This window comes from Caloenas nicobarica, chromosome 10 (genome assembly GCF_036013445.1).
Source record: "Caloenas nicobarica isolate bCalNic1 chromosome 10, bCalNic1.hap1, whole genome shotgun sequence".
NCBI lineage: Eukaryota > Metazoa > Chordata > Aves > Columbiformes > Columbidae > Caloenas > Caloenas nicobarica.
Genome location: NC_088254.1, coordinates 13,486,422 through 13,503,216, shown reverse-complemented (window position 1 = coordinate 13,503,216; position 16,795 = coordinate 13,486,422). Strand labels below are relative to the sequence as shown.

General features: G+C 45.4%; 1 protein-coding gene across 1 annotated transcript in view; it reads left to right on the top strand.

The window, feature by feature from the left end:
* The first annotated feature begins 7,152 nt into the window (after window positions 1-7,152).
* Window positions 7,153-16,795, top strand: part of HOMER2 (homer scaffold protein 2) — a 63,022-nt gene continuing 53,379 nt past the window's right edge. Inside the window, exon 1 of the mRNA XM_065641478.1 lies at window positions 7,153-7,410. Coding sequence (XP_065497550.1) covers window positions 7,316-7,410 — 95 coding nt within the window. The 5' untranslated portion in view covers window positions 7,153-7,315. The remainder of the gene's footprint in view (window positions 7,411-16,795) is intronic.

Below are 16,795 nucleotides of genomic sequence, written 5' to 3'. Positions count from 1 at the left end.
GCTGTGAATTAAGTATAGTTGGACTTTGTTGGTTTTGGTTTTTTGTGTGTGTTTGTTTTGGTTTTTTCCTAATGCATTTTGGAAGCATAAAGATATTAGCCTACTTCTTAAATGCATCTTAATTGCTTCCCATAGGACAGTCTGCAGGGTGAAAAACTCAACACATTTTTCAGAAAATGGTACAAAATATAGCTTTTGTGGTGACAAATAGTTTCCTTCACAAATGGAAGTTATCCCTCTCTGTGAAAGACACCAACTTGATACCTCTGAGCCAGCTCTGGCTTCCCTGAACTAAAGATATTTTCCACAATTGGTGGATGGAAATCTTGTGGTGCGGTGGCACATATGTCCTTAGAAGCTTTAGTGAGAGCTTTGGGGTGCTTACCACCATACCTCAACCATCGCTTCTCATGAAAAGGCTTAAAATCCCATGTGGCTTCATTCCCACCTGGCACTCTGTCTGTACTGCTCAGTCTTTTGAGAAATTCATGCAGGTGAGGGATGCAGATGCCTCTGCCCACAAGGAGACAGATAATCCTTTATCAAGCCATTGGGCATTTACGTGGATGAGTCAGACCTTCGTTGTACCCGTGGAAATGTCTTCCTTTTCCAGTAAGGCAATCAAGGAGCTGATTAAGGGGCAAAGTCCAACGATGAGTAAGTTCTAAAGAAACACAAAGAGTGAGGTATTTGGCACCGGTCTGAAGCATGAGTTCCCACAGGCAGCCAAGGCAAGCAGTCCTGGAGAACTAAAATGTTCTGAAAGGTCTGGCCCCAGCTTTTCTTCCTCTGTCCTATTTTATCAGGATGTCTTGGAGGAGGACAGGCTGCAAATATTAAAACCCACATTTCTCACTACAGCCCCTAGGAACATCCCACATCACCTTCTCATCCCTTCGCATGGGTCCCGCTGCTCTGCGCTCCCTTTCCCCCGTCCCCACATGTCCCTGATTACACTGAAATTGTACCCAGCGCTGCAGAAACTCAGGTGAGGGGCAGCAAAATTCAGTTTTGCTTATGCCGCTCGAACTGGCTCTGGTCTCAGTGGCAGGATTAGTTCTGCACGTGACACAGGACCACAGCAGAGTCCCAGGCTCAGCATCGGGCCCTTACCCCCGCAGCCCCCTCGGAGATCAGACCCCTTCCTGCTGCAATGAGCCTGGGGGATCTTCTCCACCTCCCCATCCCTGTGCCCCAGCCCCTGCGGCAGCACGACCCGCACCCGGCGTTGTTCATGCACCGTGGAGCCCGACACAGCCCCTATAGCGGAATGGGCTCATTAAAAAGGCAACATTTAAAATGCCAGTCCGTGGTTGCTTGGAAATGTAATCCAACTTTGGTATTATTTTCGAGCTTAGATTTTTGAATCCAAAATTCCATGTGATGGAAGAGATGGGTATTTAAACAGATGTCTGCAATTTCTTTAAAAAATAGAGATTGAGTTACAGATGGTAGAAAGGGCCTGAGAATTAAAAACTCCTGAGCGACAAGAAAATTTACATGTGAGCAAAATGGTTTGCTGAAATGAATGGTCATGCAATTTTGCCTGTTTGAAAACTAAGCTTCTTTCACCAAAAATGTGAATATCTTTTCCCTTCTGTATTATCTGCTTCTCTACTAGTTATCTGCTTCTCTACTAGTTATTATCTGCTAGTAGCCTTGGCTGTCACCGTCGTCACAGCCCAATTGCAATATGAGGGTCTTGTTTCTAATGGACAAGGCATATAGTTCTTTCCTTCTCCTATCTCTTGTACAATTTGGTCTGCGAGGACCAAAAATTTGAATTGTTTAAAATGTGAATTAGTTTAAAAAGAAAACCCATCTACTCCATCTGCATAACTGGTGCCTGATTGCTCTAACTTCCATTTTATAAATCACAAATAAATGGAGTTTTGTGATGTAAGCCTGGAAGGAAACCAGAGTCATCCTCTGTACTTAAAGATGAAATGGATTTTTTTTTCCCTCCTTTTGTGGATTTAAAAAGAAATAACCAAAATAAGCTTTGAGTGAAAAAGCTGATAACTTCTAAAGTGACGTATGAAGTGCAAAGCACTGCATATTGGAAGGGGAAAACTGAACATGTGTGGTATAGTCTTGAGGAGCAATTCAGGATCCAACTTATCAGCTGGGAGACCTGTGCATTGCTCCGAGTAGGTTTATGAAGATGCATATGTGCTCAAAACCAGTCACTATTAGGATGTATGTGAAACAAGTATATAGGCAATTTGTAAGGAGACTGCTACATGCAGTGCAGAGTCCCAGTCTGTCCACTGCAAAACCAGTTCAGACGAGTATGATTTCAGAGGACAGCAGCAAGACCCACTAGGCGCAGCAAAAAGCTGCCATGTGAGGAGTGACCCACCTTCCTTACAGTGGAGTGGACCTAAAGTGTCTACGTAATGAACAGCATTAGAAGGAGAATGGGGAGTATGTTTTCTCTGTCTTGCCTTGTAAGTACAAAGAAATAGGTCTGTTAAAGTATGGGGCCAGCTTCGCAAGTGTTCCGGCTCAGTGTGCGCTCCTGGATGCGTCCCAGGCTGGATTTCTAGTACACCAAAGTACAGGGGATACCTAGAGGATCTGTCCCAAATTGTTTATTAATGCTGACAGATGCTCTCTGACTATGCCAGTATTACTAGAAATCCATCAGCCTCTAACAGTTTTGCAGCCTCCAGCACAGGTGGATGCCTACATTCAGGGCAGGGAGACTTGTGGTGACTGGTAGGGCATTATTCTGGTTTCGCTGCCTTTCTTTATGTGTCTGTGTTTTTTCCCTCTAAAATCTTATTTAATATTATTTTTTTGGTGGCTGTGTATTTGTCTTCATTGAGAAGGCAGCGTATACCACAATGTGACAGTGACAGCTCTTTGCATTTACATAAAAATCTGCTTTGAACTGGTATTTGCATATTTCACAGGGCAACTTTTTGAAAGTGAGGTAGAACACTTGTGTGCCTTCTATTACTCCGCTTAGACAGGAGCTTCCTGGCACTAAGTAATTATACGTGTAAGAATAAACTGCAAGTAATAATAAGAGAATGTTCAACCTCCTCTTTTAAAGATGATTGACTAAATGCTTTTTAAAATGCACTTTTCCTTTTTTACTTTTAAAGACACAGAAAGTAGTCCTACATGCTTGTTCTTGGATTGTTTCTGGAGGAGAGTGGAGAGGAGAACTGCTTTTACCTTAGAAATCACATGAATGTCAGCTTTGGGGTTTTTTCTGCCTTGCTGCAGGACTTGGTGAAGGTCTCAGATGTTCATTGTGAGCTCTGACATTTTAATTGAAAGGACAGGAGTGTTGATAACAGATCCTTTGTCCAAACTGTTTATTAGATACTGGATCAAGTAGGTTTTAACAAAAATTATAAATCAGAGTGTTTTCAACACTGACTTAAAATACTTCATTTTCTCAGTTGCTCATCTTTAAAGTTTAAATCCAGTGATATTATAATTACATTAATTCTTCATTTGTCAGGGGATTTTGAAAACTAATTCTCTGTTTCAAATGTAAAAATCAAGAATTCCCCAAAGCTTCTTTGGTTAAATTTCTGAGTAGCACTTAAAGCTTGAAAATGGCTGGTTATTTGTCAAAGCAAAAAGAAAAGGTGAGTGTGTGGGGGGAATGGCATGTTTGTGTTGGAGTAAAAAAATGCAAATTTCATCAGTCTAGTTTGAAAGAAAGATAAAATTACAGTATTGGATATTTTATTTAACACTATCTGCCATGGGAAATAGGGAGAAGACTGCCTTGAAGTATAATAGTGGAAAAAGACTAAACAGCAGGTTTTCTGAAAAAAACATATATCTTAAATAAAACAGAGTGGCAAAAGATGACAATAGTGAAAGCCAAACAAAAAGAGAGAACAGAAAGCCTGAGAGAGAGGAACAGACCAGTGAGCTCTTTGCTTTTCATAATGCAGACTGGCTACATACGCCTGACTGCTAGATCAGTTTTCTGAAAAGGATATTCACCCTATGTCTAGGAATCAAAAAATGTTATCTTTAGGAGGCCCGTGGGAATAGGAGAAATTTCTCATCTAAAGAAGTTACAATAATTTACAGAATGTGGATATTTTTATTGCTCAGCTTGAATCATACCGAGAGATCCTGTGCCTTCAGTATTTTGAGTCTTCCTGAACCGTGCCACAGTAATAAGAGCACACTCGTGAATACTAAATGAGAACTGAATTTCCATCATGTACACATCCTGCACTGGAGCCAAATCAGAAGTAAAGTGTTGTGTCACATATGAAAGCTTAAGAACTGATTAATTTTAATAGCATATTTATAGTTCTCATTTACAGAGAACTCAAAATACTTTAAGAAAATTGAAAACTAAATTATACTAAAACAATGTAAATCAGTGGGAACTATACACGATTAGGACTCTCTGTGATGGCCAAGGCGTTGAAGGTGGAACTGTCTGTAGAGCAATCGCCTCATTCAGTATTGATAATGTCAAACAGTTTGCATGCGATCTGGGCCTCATTCAAATCCACGGGACTTTTGCCATTGACTTAAATTGAGGACAGGATTTCATCCTCTTTTTGGCAGAGGTAAGAGGACAACAACAGTGTGCCACACTTCAGAAGAAGGAATATCTCATCCATTTGGAAGAAGAGAGGGAATTTCAGATGAAGAGAGTGCACTTAGAGATACATAAATATGAGCAGAAAACTCGGTTAATTTGCTGTCTGCCAGACCAAATGTCTCAGGGTCTTTGAGAAATGGGACCACAACTCTGTCCCTTCTAGAAGATGGTTCTGAAAAGAGCATAAATCAAATGGGAAGACCTTATGAACAAAAGCAATATACAAAATTTTGTATCGTGAATTTCACAGCCAATTACGCTTCCATAAGCTTAAGCTTTATATATATAATTGGGGATGAAAATACACTCTTGAATGCAAGATTGGAAAAGATTAAAACATAGGAAAATGCTAAGGCAACTGCAGTTCCAATTTCCAGTTTTCATCTTATTATGACACATATAGTAAGTGCATTTTGATGCAATTCCATTAGACATTCGTAAGTCCCATACAGCGATGGTTCCTAAAACACAGCTTTCAGATACTCACCAAAATGAGCTAATTAATCAAAGAGGACTAAGACAACTCCTCTCTGATGAACGGAGTATGTAATTTAACAAAATGAACTAAATGGTGTAAAAACAGTGAGATAAAATAATCTGATTTATGGTGGGAGTTTTTTCCACAAGATTGCCAGGCTGCTGTTTTTTCTCCTCAGGGAACGCTACTCCTCACTGCTTCCCCAAGAAGAGAAGAAGCGTCATATCAAAGCAACATTCAAGGTTGCAGCCCATCATGAACGTGAAAGGATCATCACTTTTGCCATTACTCTCCTGGAGGAAATGGAACCTTGCCTTCAGCTGGCAGAACGGGACATGGGAAGACTTTAGACATCAATCATGAGGTGAGGAGTTAAGTCTCCTTCAACATCCACCATAACATCTGACCATGGTAAAGAGAGCAAATACATTGGAGTGGTGTCATCCCACAGCCTTGTGAAAATATCAATGTAATTCACCCTGCTATTTTTTTCCCCACGGTGTATGGGTTTGAAATTCCAATTTGGTGTTCCAGACATCAGGAAATAGTTGTCTATCACAGTGGGAGACAGTTTCATTGTCCATAGCTGGAAGGTGTTAGGCTACTGTGTAAGGTTTTCTTTGAGGGTTCCCATGAGATCCTCAGGTAATTCTGGAGACAAGCCCAGTTATTACACACAAAGCAAGAAAACATAAAGCCTTCCCCACAACTTCTAAACCTTCTTTGAAAGAAAGAATAGACCAACATGAAATTAAAAAAAAAAAAAAAAAGACTAAAATAATCACTCTTGATGGCAGGGTATTAATTATAACTTTGTGTGGGAGAAGATAAAATCCTCTTATGTGTGAATTGGGCATCTTTTCCCCAGAAAAGAATAACCGTGTCTGTGTAGCACAGACCTACAAATACCCAAATGAGCAGGTCCGTGGCTTTCCTACAGATTTTTCTCCTGTGTCTCCTACCAGATGTCAGTGTCACCCTCGTGGCTGAGCAGTCGTAACACAGCTCTTCCGCACTAGGGCAATTTTTCCTTCCATGGAAAAGAACCATCCCTCTCTTCATTTTCGTGAAACCTGTAGGGACACGATAGCTTTGGGGGCATGTCTGGCACAGATTTGCAGGGGGCTGAGGAGGGCCAAAAGGACAGTCAGTCCTCCTGTGCAATTTGCACTTCAGGGGGGAGCAGCGGGCTGGTGGTGGGGTACGAGATCCGGATCGGGGGCTCAATCTGCCAGGGCCCATTGCCCAAATGCGTTTGAAATTGCCCAGGGGCTCAAAAACTCCTTGGGACGGCGGGGCGGGCAGGCACAGCGTTGCGCTCCCTCCAGTTCCCCGGGAAAACGGATTCAGAGCGTGAAAAGACGTGGGGAGGCCTTGGTGGTGGGAGAGACTCTCCTGCTTGCGTTTCCCCAGACATCCCTCGGCGGTGACATCGCCTCGGGGTCGGAAGGCGCCCCCGGGATCCGCTCCCGGACCGCAGCCGTGCCCGCGCCGCGGAGCCGGGGCTGCCGGCGGGGCGCGCTCCCGCTGCGGGACAGCCGGCCTGGGGACAGCCGGTCCCGGGGACAGCCGGCCTGGGGACAGCCGGCCTGGGGACAGCCGGTCCCGGGGACAGCCGGTCTCCCGGGGACAGCCGGCCTGGGGACAGCCGGCCTGGGGACAGCCGGTTCCGGGGACAGCCGGCTGGGGACAGCCGGTCCCGGGGACAGCCGGTCTCCCGGGGACAGCCGGTCTCCCGGGGACAGCCGGTCCTGGAAGGAGCATGTCTGGGACCGCCGGTCTGGGCTGCCCGCCCTTGCCGTTGGGGCTTCACGGCAGCGGGCGGGAACGCTCGGGGGGACCCCCCACAACTTCACCCGAAGTTTTTTCAGCGCCCCGTCTCCCCGCGGCAGGTCGCACCTCTCCGGCGCGGGCAGCGGAGGGACGAGACGCTGAAGCCTCCCGCCGGCGCTTCTCTCTCCCCACCCGGTGCACCAGCCCCCGCAGGGCCACTCTCGCACCGCCCGGGCGGGCCCGGGGCGGAGAGCGGAGGGGCCCCGGGGGCGCGCCCCGCCCCGCCGCCCCCGCGCTGCCGGCTCGCAGGGCGGCGGGTGCCGCGGGAGGCTGCTCGGTGCCGCCGCCGCCCGGGAGGGAGGTTATGTAAGGGGGGAGGGAGGCTGCGGGAGGAGGAGCAGGACGCCTCACCGCCGCCGCCGTGCAGCCGGGCAGCCGCAGCCAGCCGGGGCCGGTGCCGGAGCGGCCGCATGTGCGAAGTGGGGACGCGGCCGCCGCTGGCCGCCGAGCGCGGGGAGCCGCCCGGGGGTGCCGCCGCCGCCGCCGAAAGGTGCCGAGACATGGGGTGAGTCCGCCGAGCCTCGGCCACGCGTGGGCACCGCATTCCGCCCCGGCCCCGCGTGGGCGCCGCCTCCGCCGCCCCAGCCCCGCGCCCCGAACCACGCGTGGGCGCCACCTCACGCCCCGGCCCCGCGGCAGGTGCGCCCGGCCGCCGGGAAGCGCTGGGAGAGCCCGGCTGCCCTGTGGGCGCTCCCCAAACCAGGCGTTTTGTAACGTAATTAATCATTTACCACCCGCCCGGAGCGGCGGCGGGGACGCTCCCGCCCGAGCCACCGGCGGAGCGGGCAGGCAGCGCAGGAAAAACACCCCCGGCACGTTACCGAGAGCAAAATCCCCGCGGGGAGGAGCCGGGGGTGTCGCGGCTCGGGGGAGGCTGGTGGGGGCCGGGGGTCCGGTCCCTCGGCGGCAGCGGTGGGATGTACACGCCGGCTGAGCCGCCAGTTCATTGTCAGATGTTTCATGCTCCGGTTCAGCGAGAGCTCTCGGCTGCTGGAGACACCCGGTAAACTTGCCTGAACTGTGCCAGTTGTTCGCTAATTTGTGTAAATATTGTGCCCCCCCCCCCCCTCCCTTTTTTGCTTAACATGCCGTAAGTCTGAGCACGTGTGGTGGCCTCTTGGAGAATTCATCTTGATCTTTCAAAAAATCAGCGTTTTTCCTATCCTTGAACTTTAACGAGGAGACAAAAGCCAAATGCTGGCATTAGAGCAGTTTGTGAACTAAATCTCAGGAAACAGAGGCTAACGTTGTGCATTTGGCTTGAACTATATATAGATTTGAGATCCTCTCGACCAGAATGTCCTGGGGGATTCCAAACCCACACATTTAATTTGCTTTATTCCTATCCTATTAGGTTCTCTTACACCTTTTCCCTGCCTCCCCTGTGTCAAGGAACTGTTCTGCAGTTTCTGAGCTTCCTCACGCTGCTTCCAACTATTCAAACTCCCACTAGAGATATGTTTATGATTGCCAGAGTGATATAATTTGAGACAATATGGATAAATAATGAATTAAAATGCCATGCATGTGTCTGAATTTGATACCTCGGAGTACTGAATAGAAGTACAGGGGCAGAGGGAGAAATAAGATCTAACCAAGTATCTCCCCATGTTTCGCTTCAGTGTTACAAGGGGCTCATCTGCTTCTTAATTATGTAAATTTCCACTGGAAAATAGACCAGAAACTGTCGTTGGGGTTGGGGAAAGAAGCATCAAAACCTGTCTGGAGCAGCACTGTACTGCTGAGTCCAGAATGGTCAGAAACACCCACCCAAGGCCTCTGTCATTTTACCTGGGCGTCTCCAAAGGCAAATATTTTTGTTGTCAGCATTTTTAACCGTTTCCATGCTGGTAGATCAGTTGAGCTGAAAAGTTTAGCTGTGGCTTGGAGACAATTGCGTGGGGAGGTCACGGTGGTCCCCCACCCCGTCTGTAAGTCAGTCGTAGCTCTGGGCTCGTGTGGTCCTGCTCTGCCTCCAGAGCTGGTCGAGCTGCAAAGGACTCAAAGGCTTTGGAGTGCTCTGGTTGTGCTCGTCTGCACTGCTACGTACGCTGTGTTGGGTCATGCAGACTTGAACAGGTAGGAGGGACGTTCACCAGTCTAGTTCATTATCCTGATTTAATGTGTTTAATTCCAAGTAAGTTATTTCAGTCTTACACCAGCGCACGTGCGATCAGGCTCCCAGCATCATTCATTCCCAGGGTTTTGGCGTGGGTTGTACTCGCTCGTACACTCTGTACAGAGTGCAGACAAGGTGTCTTTTGGATGTAGTTTTTGCAAGTGTCTCACGTCATTATTGTGCCATTCACCTTTCTGATACAGAGAACTTTGAAGTACGTTTGCGATCGTGTTACTGCAGCCGTGGCTCAGCACACCTGACCCAGGAGCAACCCTCCCAGGTTCCTCCCTGTTCCATCTCTGCTGGAAAATCCTTCACCTCTGCCTGCTCCAGCTTTTCCTTCTGTGAAATGGGCACCTCGGTACTCATCTGTCTTTGTGAAGCATGTTGTGATCAGAGCACAGAGCTCAGTCTTTCTTAGTTGAAAGGATATATTTTGTCCCAGGCATTCCCGTGGGGTTTGCTTTCCTGGGCACATTTTTGTATCACATATGGGGCACCTTCTCACAGAAATTATAACAATTACTTGACTCTTAGCTCTGAAATATATATGTGTATATATATATTTCTTTTTTTAAAAATTTCTGGGAGTGACCATTACTAATGATTCATTTAAATGCTGCCTGTGGATTTGGTAGTGACAGAGCTATGAAACCTGATATAGCTACTCAAGCTCAGCAAAGCTATTTAAATTGCATATTAACTGTGAGCTGAGCTATTTAAACGGTTGTTTTAGTTCAACTTATTAGGCAGAGAGGTAGTGTCAAGTTTTACAAAGGTAATTTACATGTTTAAAAAAAAATTAATGCCTGTAATTCAGGGAATGTGAAAACAATGTTGTAAATAAGTGTCCGGGGGGGAAAAGTCTGCTTCAGTGCCCATTGAAGTTAATGTGAAGGTTCCTGCAGGCCAAAACCCATTGTCTTTGGTCAAGCCACTGTTAAGGATCTTGCTGAACAAATGTTTACTTTAAAAGGAACGATTTTTTTCCTAAATCGCCACTTTCTTCTGCCCAGCATATCTGCTAACTGTTGTTGCCTCCATAGTCTCAGAGCTTAAACCTGAGCTATTTGAAAACCCCAATGTAATGCATTTCCAGCTGTAGAAATCTTTGAAAGTACCACCTGATTTGTGTCTTGATGTTGCAACAACCAAGAAAGCCACTCACATGTCTATGGCTCTGATTTTAGTGAGCTGTGCCTGCTCATCTAGTCTTATTCAATTTGACCTCAATTTAAGCAGTCTAAGCTAACTTTCCAGTTATAAAGATGCTTCAGGTTTACTTATTAGATAATTCGAGGAGGTATTGGATAGCTGCTTCATCTGTGCTTACATTCTTTTACTATTTTCATTTCTTCAGTATCTTTGTATTTCCTTATCTGTCCATTACAAAACATTGCTTGTTGTGGGGCGCATGACAAGTATCCTGTTTGGATTAGACCTGTAAATCACTTCACTACTGCTGAAGCCATTATTTATATTATCTGTTGGATTGAAACACAACTAATTTAAACACCCTCTAGCAATAAAATTGAGTTTTAAATCTGTTTTATAAACCATATGAAAGTGAAAATCATGTCTCTGAGTGTTAGAAATCATTACAGAAAGCTGTGTACTAATATGTGTGCTACACAGGTTAATGAGGAACTAGTTCACTTTTCTTTTGGCTGATATGAGATGGCTTCTCTGTGCTGCTTCTGCAGGGGCTAATGTGGTAAATGAGCCCTGTCTGGCTGGATCCATCTGTACCTCCCTCAGGTAGGCTTTGAGTCCACGCTTTCCTCCAGGAAGGTGGGAAAACATGAGTTTCCAAGGTGGGATCAAGCAATGAAGTAACCTCATCTTAAGGAGATTGGACTCATGAACAAGACACCCTCTCCTGGGAAGGTGCAGTTGGGGGCCTCTATTTCTGAGAGTAATCATATGTAATGTTTTTATTATGCAGTGACATTTAAGAGCATCAGGAAAGTCTGCCTTGCATTCTTCCTTTCGGCTGTTAGCAGCAGTAATGTCCGTCGGCCAACATATGGCTTTATGTGGGGGGTAAAAGGCAAACAAAAGGGAGGACGAAGAAAGAAGGTGGTGAAGGAAGCAGATGATGTGATGAAGCCAGTGTTATAGGAAGACATTAATTTTGGATGGCGTTCAAGCTGGCCTTTCCTGGAACCAGCAGTACTCCAGATACCATGGTGATAAGCTTTGCCTAAGCTGCTCTGTAGTGGGGAATAGCGCGTTGCAGAGGAAATTCACCTTGGCTGTCGCCCAGTTCCCGCAGACATTCACAGGAGTCTCGTGCTGGCTCCCTCCAAAGTTGGGCGAAGCCATCTGTCCGCGAGGGAAGGGGCCATCCTGGGACCGCGGAGTGGTGGGCAGGTCATGGCACCTGGCTTTCTCTGCAGAGCCAGCATCCCTCAAAGTGGGACTGGGGTGAGTGTTTGCCCAAATGCAGCTGGTTTGGTGCTTTGAGCTCAGAGACTCTTTTTTGGGGTTTTAACATCAGCAGCTTTGGTTGAGTTCCTAGCATAGCTCAGGGGGGCAGATTATATTGGGTGTCATCTGACTGGTGATAATGTCGATGTTCAAGGAAAGGGACTGAGATTTGATAGATGCTGTTAATCTCATGATTTTTGAAGCAGCTGGCTGGGGATGTCCTGTTCTTCACAGCCTTGGTTCCTCATGTAGCTATTCCCATTTTGCAGAGTGGGTATAAATGGCTGCTGTTCTGACTTGGAGAATTCAATATGTCTGTGCAGATATAGATGTCTGTACAAGATCCAACGAAGAAGTCAGGTCCAGAGAACTTTAAGTTCTGGAGCAGCATGTTGAGTTCACTGAAGCGGATGAGAAAACTCAGTTGACCTCAACAGTATGTATAAAACGTGTTATACATAATATTTAATGCAATTTAATAAGGTTAGTGGTCACAAGGGTTTGTGTTTGGTTAGGATTTTGGTGTGGTTGCATTCAGGTGAGTGAGCAAACCTGGAATGTTGGAGTGTTTCACCCAAGTCTGCCATCAAGTGAGAGCCTTTGTCACCTCTCACACGATTGTGTGAAAAGTTTGTAACATTGCAGATGCACATAACTGAATTTGGGCAAAAATCTGTGTGAATGAGCTTCAAGGAGAACATGGGATTGGGACAAATTACAAAACAAGTTAATAAAAGAATAGCAGAAAAAATGATGAATGAATGAATGATTGGCATGAAAGACACAGTGGGTTAAGAAAAGAAATCTTTGGGTCTACTAGAGATAATTTCAGCAAAGTACGATAGGAAAGATCTGCCAGTACCATGCCTAGTTTGAGAGCCTGGTGCAAATTTCACAAAAAATTGCTCGCATTGACAATACAGAAAGACAACTTAATGCTGAGAGAGTAATCATAGTGAAGTTACTTTCAGCTACTAGGCTAATTAATTACCACTGATAATTTGATTATAACTTGAGAAAAAACGTATGAATAAAATATCCTCCCAAAAGCTGGGATGTCCCTCAAGTCCCTCTTTCTATTTGAAAAGAAGATGGTGAATAGGTCTCCTGATAACAAAAGCATCATTTGAAATGTTAAAGAATTATTTGATGTTCAGTTCCTTTAAACTGAAAATAGTTTTGACTGGTTTGAAATCTGACAGAGTGTCTTAAACTGTTCAGTCTTATTCCCCCGTGACGGAAATGGGCAGAGAGCAGAAATGAGTTTGCTGAGAACGCAAAACCAAGGGCATCAGCCTGGTTTTGCACCTAGACTTTCTGCAGTGCTGTTTATTCATTTTGTTCATTGATTTGGCTCTATTAGCGCAGTGCCTACAATAAATAGCCTCACCCATGAACATTTATTTAAGGACACGTAAGCATTTTGATTCCGCTCTTGGTTTTCCTGTTGACTTTGTGATAGGGCTTGTGCGGAGTGGGAAGGTTCTTGGTCCTGAAGGTTATTACATGGTCAGATCTCTGCCTGCTTTCACCTGAATGCTGCCTGTTGCCTTTGTGCACTTTGTGCACTGCAAATACAGCATGAGACTTGTTTATACTGTGCTTTGGTCATGGCTTTTTAGGATGTAAATGTGCTTAAGGGAACATTATTTCAACTATGTCTCTCTGATAATTCAACTGTACACTGTAAATAGCTGACAATCTTGTTATTAAATCTCAGAATGTGACAAGGGCACTGCCTTCAAAGGAAGACAGGAAGCGTTTAAGCTTGAGCGTTAAAGAAGCACTTTTAATGGCAAGAGCAATTAGGCAGGGAATAGACCATTAGCATCAGGGCAGGTCGCTGCTGCGCCACAGCCACGCATCACCCAGCGCGGGTTAGAGACGGTGTGAGCAGGGGTTGTGTAATACGTACTCATGCAAAATGTACAAGATGAGATTGGGTGATGCAGTTGATCTTTGATTATGTTTTTGATGACACATCCTAGCTGCTCTCTGCCTGTTTGTAAGAGAGAAATCTGCCCGCTGCTGCTGGCTTGGATGATCTCTGCTTAGCTCATGTGTGACACGAGTAGCTGGCTGCTTACTCCTCATTGACGTAGCAACTATTAGAGGCTATTGGGCCCTTTTGCATCACTTGGAAATGCTTCGTAATGGTAATTTTGCCACTGGGGTCAGGATTAAAACGAAGAGAATATTTTAAATAATTGATGCTCGAGGCGTTTTAGGATTTGTTTTAAAAAAAATTGATATTGCTGGATGACATCACCAAGCGGGACAGCCTGCTTAATGACTCATAGGGGAGCAGGAGGCTCTGCTGCGTAGGTGTTTTAGGATTTGTGGGCTTCTTGTTGAAGGCTGGCAAGACTCGGAGCTTTAGCTGCAAAACAACTGTGGCTTTATCATGGAGAAGAGACTGCAGATTTGACATGGGGGAAAGAGGGCCTGGCGATGGAGGTGTGAGCAGAAGTGACTGCTGGTTACTGTGCAAAGCTTGTTCACTTCAGTGGCGACGTATCCTCCTTTCCTGCCTCCCCCACACACTAGTCTGATTTTATTTATTTGATGTGGCTTATCAAAATGCAAGATTGTAAGAATTTCTGAAGTGACAAACTGTTTTCTTTCTGTCTGGAAGTTGCACTGCAGCCTGCGGGATTTGGAAACTCAAATCCTGCTGCAATTCAGAATGATGTTTTCTGTAGAAGTTGCACTCTTCTGCCTACACATTAGGGGGCCTGAAAGAGCCCTCCGGAGCAGCCAGGTGTTGTTCCCTGTTAGCATTTGCATTATAATAGTAGAAGTTCTGCAACTGCATTCTTATCAGGGGGGTTTAGTACATCAATGCAGCAAGACAGCAAAGGCCTCTTTGGAATATGTCTAAAAATATGTAGCCAGCTTGTACAGTATTTTTTCCTAAAACTACTTCTAGTTGTACTGAGAATCCTTCCTCATGAACTGTGAAATGGTGTGTAGGAGTACTTACTGTATAAACACTTGTTTGCCTCTGCTTAATGCTTTGCAGTAGATCCTCATCAGGGATGGAGCACTGTATTTCGGGGAGGGAAAAAATTTAAGATTTAAATCATGCATGGCTCTGAAAGGAAATGTTAATTTTATTACGTGAAGGTGTGAGCATCTTAATTTCAGTATTCGTTACTGGTTGTTTCAGCCCTGGAGGAAGGACAGGTAGTGTAGCCAAAGCTGGGAGCATTCAGCAAGGCTTTTCCTTTTTAAAACATACTTCAACATGGACACCGTCTCTCCTCATATTAATTGTATTGCAGTGACTGACTTAAGTTCTTAGCTTTTGCTGAGTTGCTCTGTAATCCATAACAGCAACACTTTGCTGTTGCCTTTGGTTCACTCCCCGGTTTTATTGGGCTTTTGTATTCCAGCTTCCCGCTGTAAATCTGTTGCACACATCTAAAATGTCTCCCTGCAGTTGTTTAAGTGGGAACATGTGATCCGTTTTGTGATATTGAAAGCTGTCAATGAGAGCGTTTGGGAAAAAAAAAAAAAAAAAAGAAAGAGGGAGAAATGCTCTGAGATGTGCAAAATATCAGCGACCAGCACTTGGGGCTGTGCGGTGACTCTGGGCTGCTTGGAGGATGCATGGGGAAACGGAGAGAGACTCTGACATCTTATTATTATTTATTTCAGAGATGGTGATGTCTAAAGACTAGGCAGGAGCTCTGTTCTGGTAGGTAGTTCGGACACCAGCGCAAAGATAGCGACAGCATCGTTGTCCCCTTGTCTCTGCGATGTCATCGCCCATCTCTAACCAGCCTGTGCCTGTGCACTGCCTCTCCAGGTAAAGCCCCCACCTCTTAAACTTTCATGGAGTCTGAACCCATGGTAGGTCCAAAACCAAAATGCTCCTCCTTGACCTGCCAGGAGGTTTCTGCCCAGACAGGACAGCCCTGAGGTGCCCATGGGCACAGTGTACACTCAAGGGCACAAACCATTGCCCTTGGATGTACAATGAGGAGATAAAAGAATCTTTGGACTCTACTTATGTACATGTATAATCCGGTGATTGTCATAATAATCCTCCTCCAGCTGAGATAGGGAGAAATTTATTCTTTCATGAAACAATAAAGGAGATTTAGTTGCCTAAAACTTTACAGCACACAGGTGAATGAGAGCTCTCTCTCTTCATGGTTATTTTATTTTGTGTTTGACAGCTGCTTGTCACTTATGTAGTCCAGTACAGGAGATAGCTAATTTTCTGTTGCCTGTTGTTTATAGAGGTGGTCTTTTTAAACTTGTATTTAAGAGATCTTCTAAAAATGCTGGTACATAAAAAGGGAGTCTAATTTGGCTTATGGTTCTTTTCAAGACAAATAGAAACTGGCTTGACTGAGAACAGTGATTTGACACTTCGCTACACCCACCCAAATTCAAGGGAATTCTATTAAGAGCCTGAATCTCTAATCTCGGTTGCAATGAAACACAATAGCTGTGGAGCAGGGGTCGTGTCCCACGTTCCAGAAAGGGAGCTGATGGTTTGGGAGTTACCTGGGGTTGGGGAAGAGGCTGCTTGTTTCCTCGCAGGCAGGTCCACAAGCATGCGTGAGTCCGTGTTTCCTCCAAGAGCTTTTCTTTCCCTGTGTGCTCCTCTTTCACCTTCCCCTGTGCTTTGGAGCAAGGGAATGGGTTTGAAACTCCACTTTCTCTTTTGAGAGATCCGAAGGACAAATAATGCCTTTGAAGTTTCTGTGCGATCCTCAAAGACATTCCCTGGACAGAAAGTTCTAAGCATCTGGTTTTTGAGACCTTCAAAATTGCATATTATGGAAGATGCATCAGCTTTCAAGGACTTAGTTGTATGCAGCCTGATGCTCGCAACAGTCTCACTCACCCTGCTTCATCCCCCCAGACTTCTCTGCAAAGCCTGTGGTTCTGCAGAGCGCTATGGGGAGAGATTCTTCCTTCAGCTGGCCTGAGCTCCTGGTGAAGCCTGGGGTAAACACCTCTCCTGCGGTTGTGCTTACCGCTTTTTCCCTCAACAGGGAAAATCTGTTCTGAATTTTTCAGTCTCGGAGTAGTAATCTTGCATATGTTTTGTTCAGATCTTTGCAAGAACTTTTCTCCATTGAGTTAGAAATTAGCATTTCAAATTCTATGGGGGAGAAGTTGCCAAAGTTTTTATATTTTAAGCTTAGAGTTTGGAACGGAATCAAAATATCTAATCCACTTCACGTTCCGGGTTTGGTTGTTCCTCCCTGCCTTATGAATTGGCATCCTTGTCCTTAAGACATTGAAAAATATGGTACCAGTCCAGAAGGCTTCTCCCGTGAAATATCAAAGTAACATTGCACCGGTTAGCAACACACTTCCA